Genomic DNA, 1,063 nt, shown 5'->3' with positions numbered 1-1,063 from the left:
AGGCCATGGACCCCCGGTTTTGAAGCAGCTCAGCAGAGGTTCTAAGAAACAGCATCCCTCAGGGGCATCCCAGACCGTGGCTCGGCCGTGGCCAGTGGCATGGACAGTGAGGTGGGCAGTCAGAGCCTGGGGAGTTCCGCAGTGTCCAAGCCCAGGTGTGGTGTCTCCTCAGGCTTCCCCAGAACCCTGTTATGAACTCCCCAGTGGTCAGCGTGGCTGTATTTCATGGACGCAACTTCCTAAGGGGTGTCTTGGAGTCCCCCATCAGCCTTGAGTTCCGCCTGCTGCAGACGGCGAATCGGAGCAAGGCGATCTGCGTGCAGTGGGACCCACCTGGCCCGTGAGGACCTCCACTCAGGAAACCCTCAGCACCCCCGTTCGCCCCTGGGAGGCCCAGCCAGCCCCTGGGGCCCCACTAGTGCCCCTGTGCACCCAGGCCCATGAGGAATGCTGCTCCCCAACTCCAGCACCCTCAGCCTATCCCACCACCTCTCACAAACTCCCACCTGGCGATGGGGCACTCCTCATGGCCGACGGTAGATCTAACTGCCCTGTGGCTGCAGGGCGGACCAGCATGGCATGTGGACAGCACGGGACTGCGAGCTGGTGCACAGGAACGGGTCCCACGCACGGTGTCGCTGCAGCCGAACAGGCACCTTTGGGGTCCTCATGGATGCCTCCCCCCGTGAGGTGGGGCTGTGGTTCAGGGTCTGGGAGGGTCAAAGGGCGGGGATGCCCTACACCCCAGCCACAATCCCTGTCCCCACAGCGGCTAGAGGGCGACCTAGAGCTGCTGGCTGTGTTCACCCACGTGGTCATGGCCCTGTCTGTGGCCGCGCTGCTGCTGACCGTGGCCGTCCTGCTGAGCCTTCGCAGCCTCAAGTCCAACATGCGTGGGATCCATGCAAACGTGGCAGCAGCCCTGGGGGTGGCAGAGCTCCTCTTCCTGCTGGGGATCCACAGGACCCAAAACCAGGTGCAGGGGCAGGGTCTGGGGACCTGTGTCCTGATAAGCTCACACAGCCCAGGAAGGCCTGGGGCCAGATCTCAGGGCCAGGGGTCA

At 64.1% G+C, this 1,063-nt stretch overlaps 1 protein-coding gene across 1 annotated transcript in view; it reads left to right on the top strand.

Annotated features, from left to right (window-relative positions):
- Positions 1-1,063, top strand: part of CELSR3 (cadherin EGF LAG seven-pass G-type receptor 3) — a 21,229-nt gene that overhangs the window by 15,875 nt on the left and 4,291 nt on the right. The window contains exons 21-23 of the mRNA XM_011375455.1: positions 173-340; positions 564-690; positions 770-1,003. Of these exons, the coding sequence (XP_011373757.1) occupies positions 173-340; positions 564-690; positions 770-1,003 (529 nt within the window). The remainder of the gene's footprint in view (positions 1-172; positions 341-563; positions 691-769; positions 1,004-1,063) is intronic.

The sequence above is a fragment of the Pteropus vampyrus genome, unplaced genomic scaffold, assembly GCF_000151845.1.
Source record: "Pteropus vampyrus isolate Shadow unplaced genomic scaffold, Pvam_2.0 Scaffold271, whole genome shotgun sequence".
Lineage (NCBI taxonomy): Eukaryota > Metazoa > Chordata > Mammalia > Chiroptera > Pteropodidae > Pteropus > Pteropus vampyrus.
Note: the sequence above shows the minus strand (reverse complement) of the source record. Positions and strands in the feature narration are given on the sequence as shown.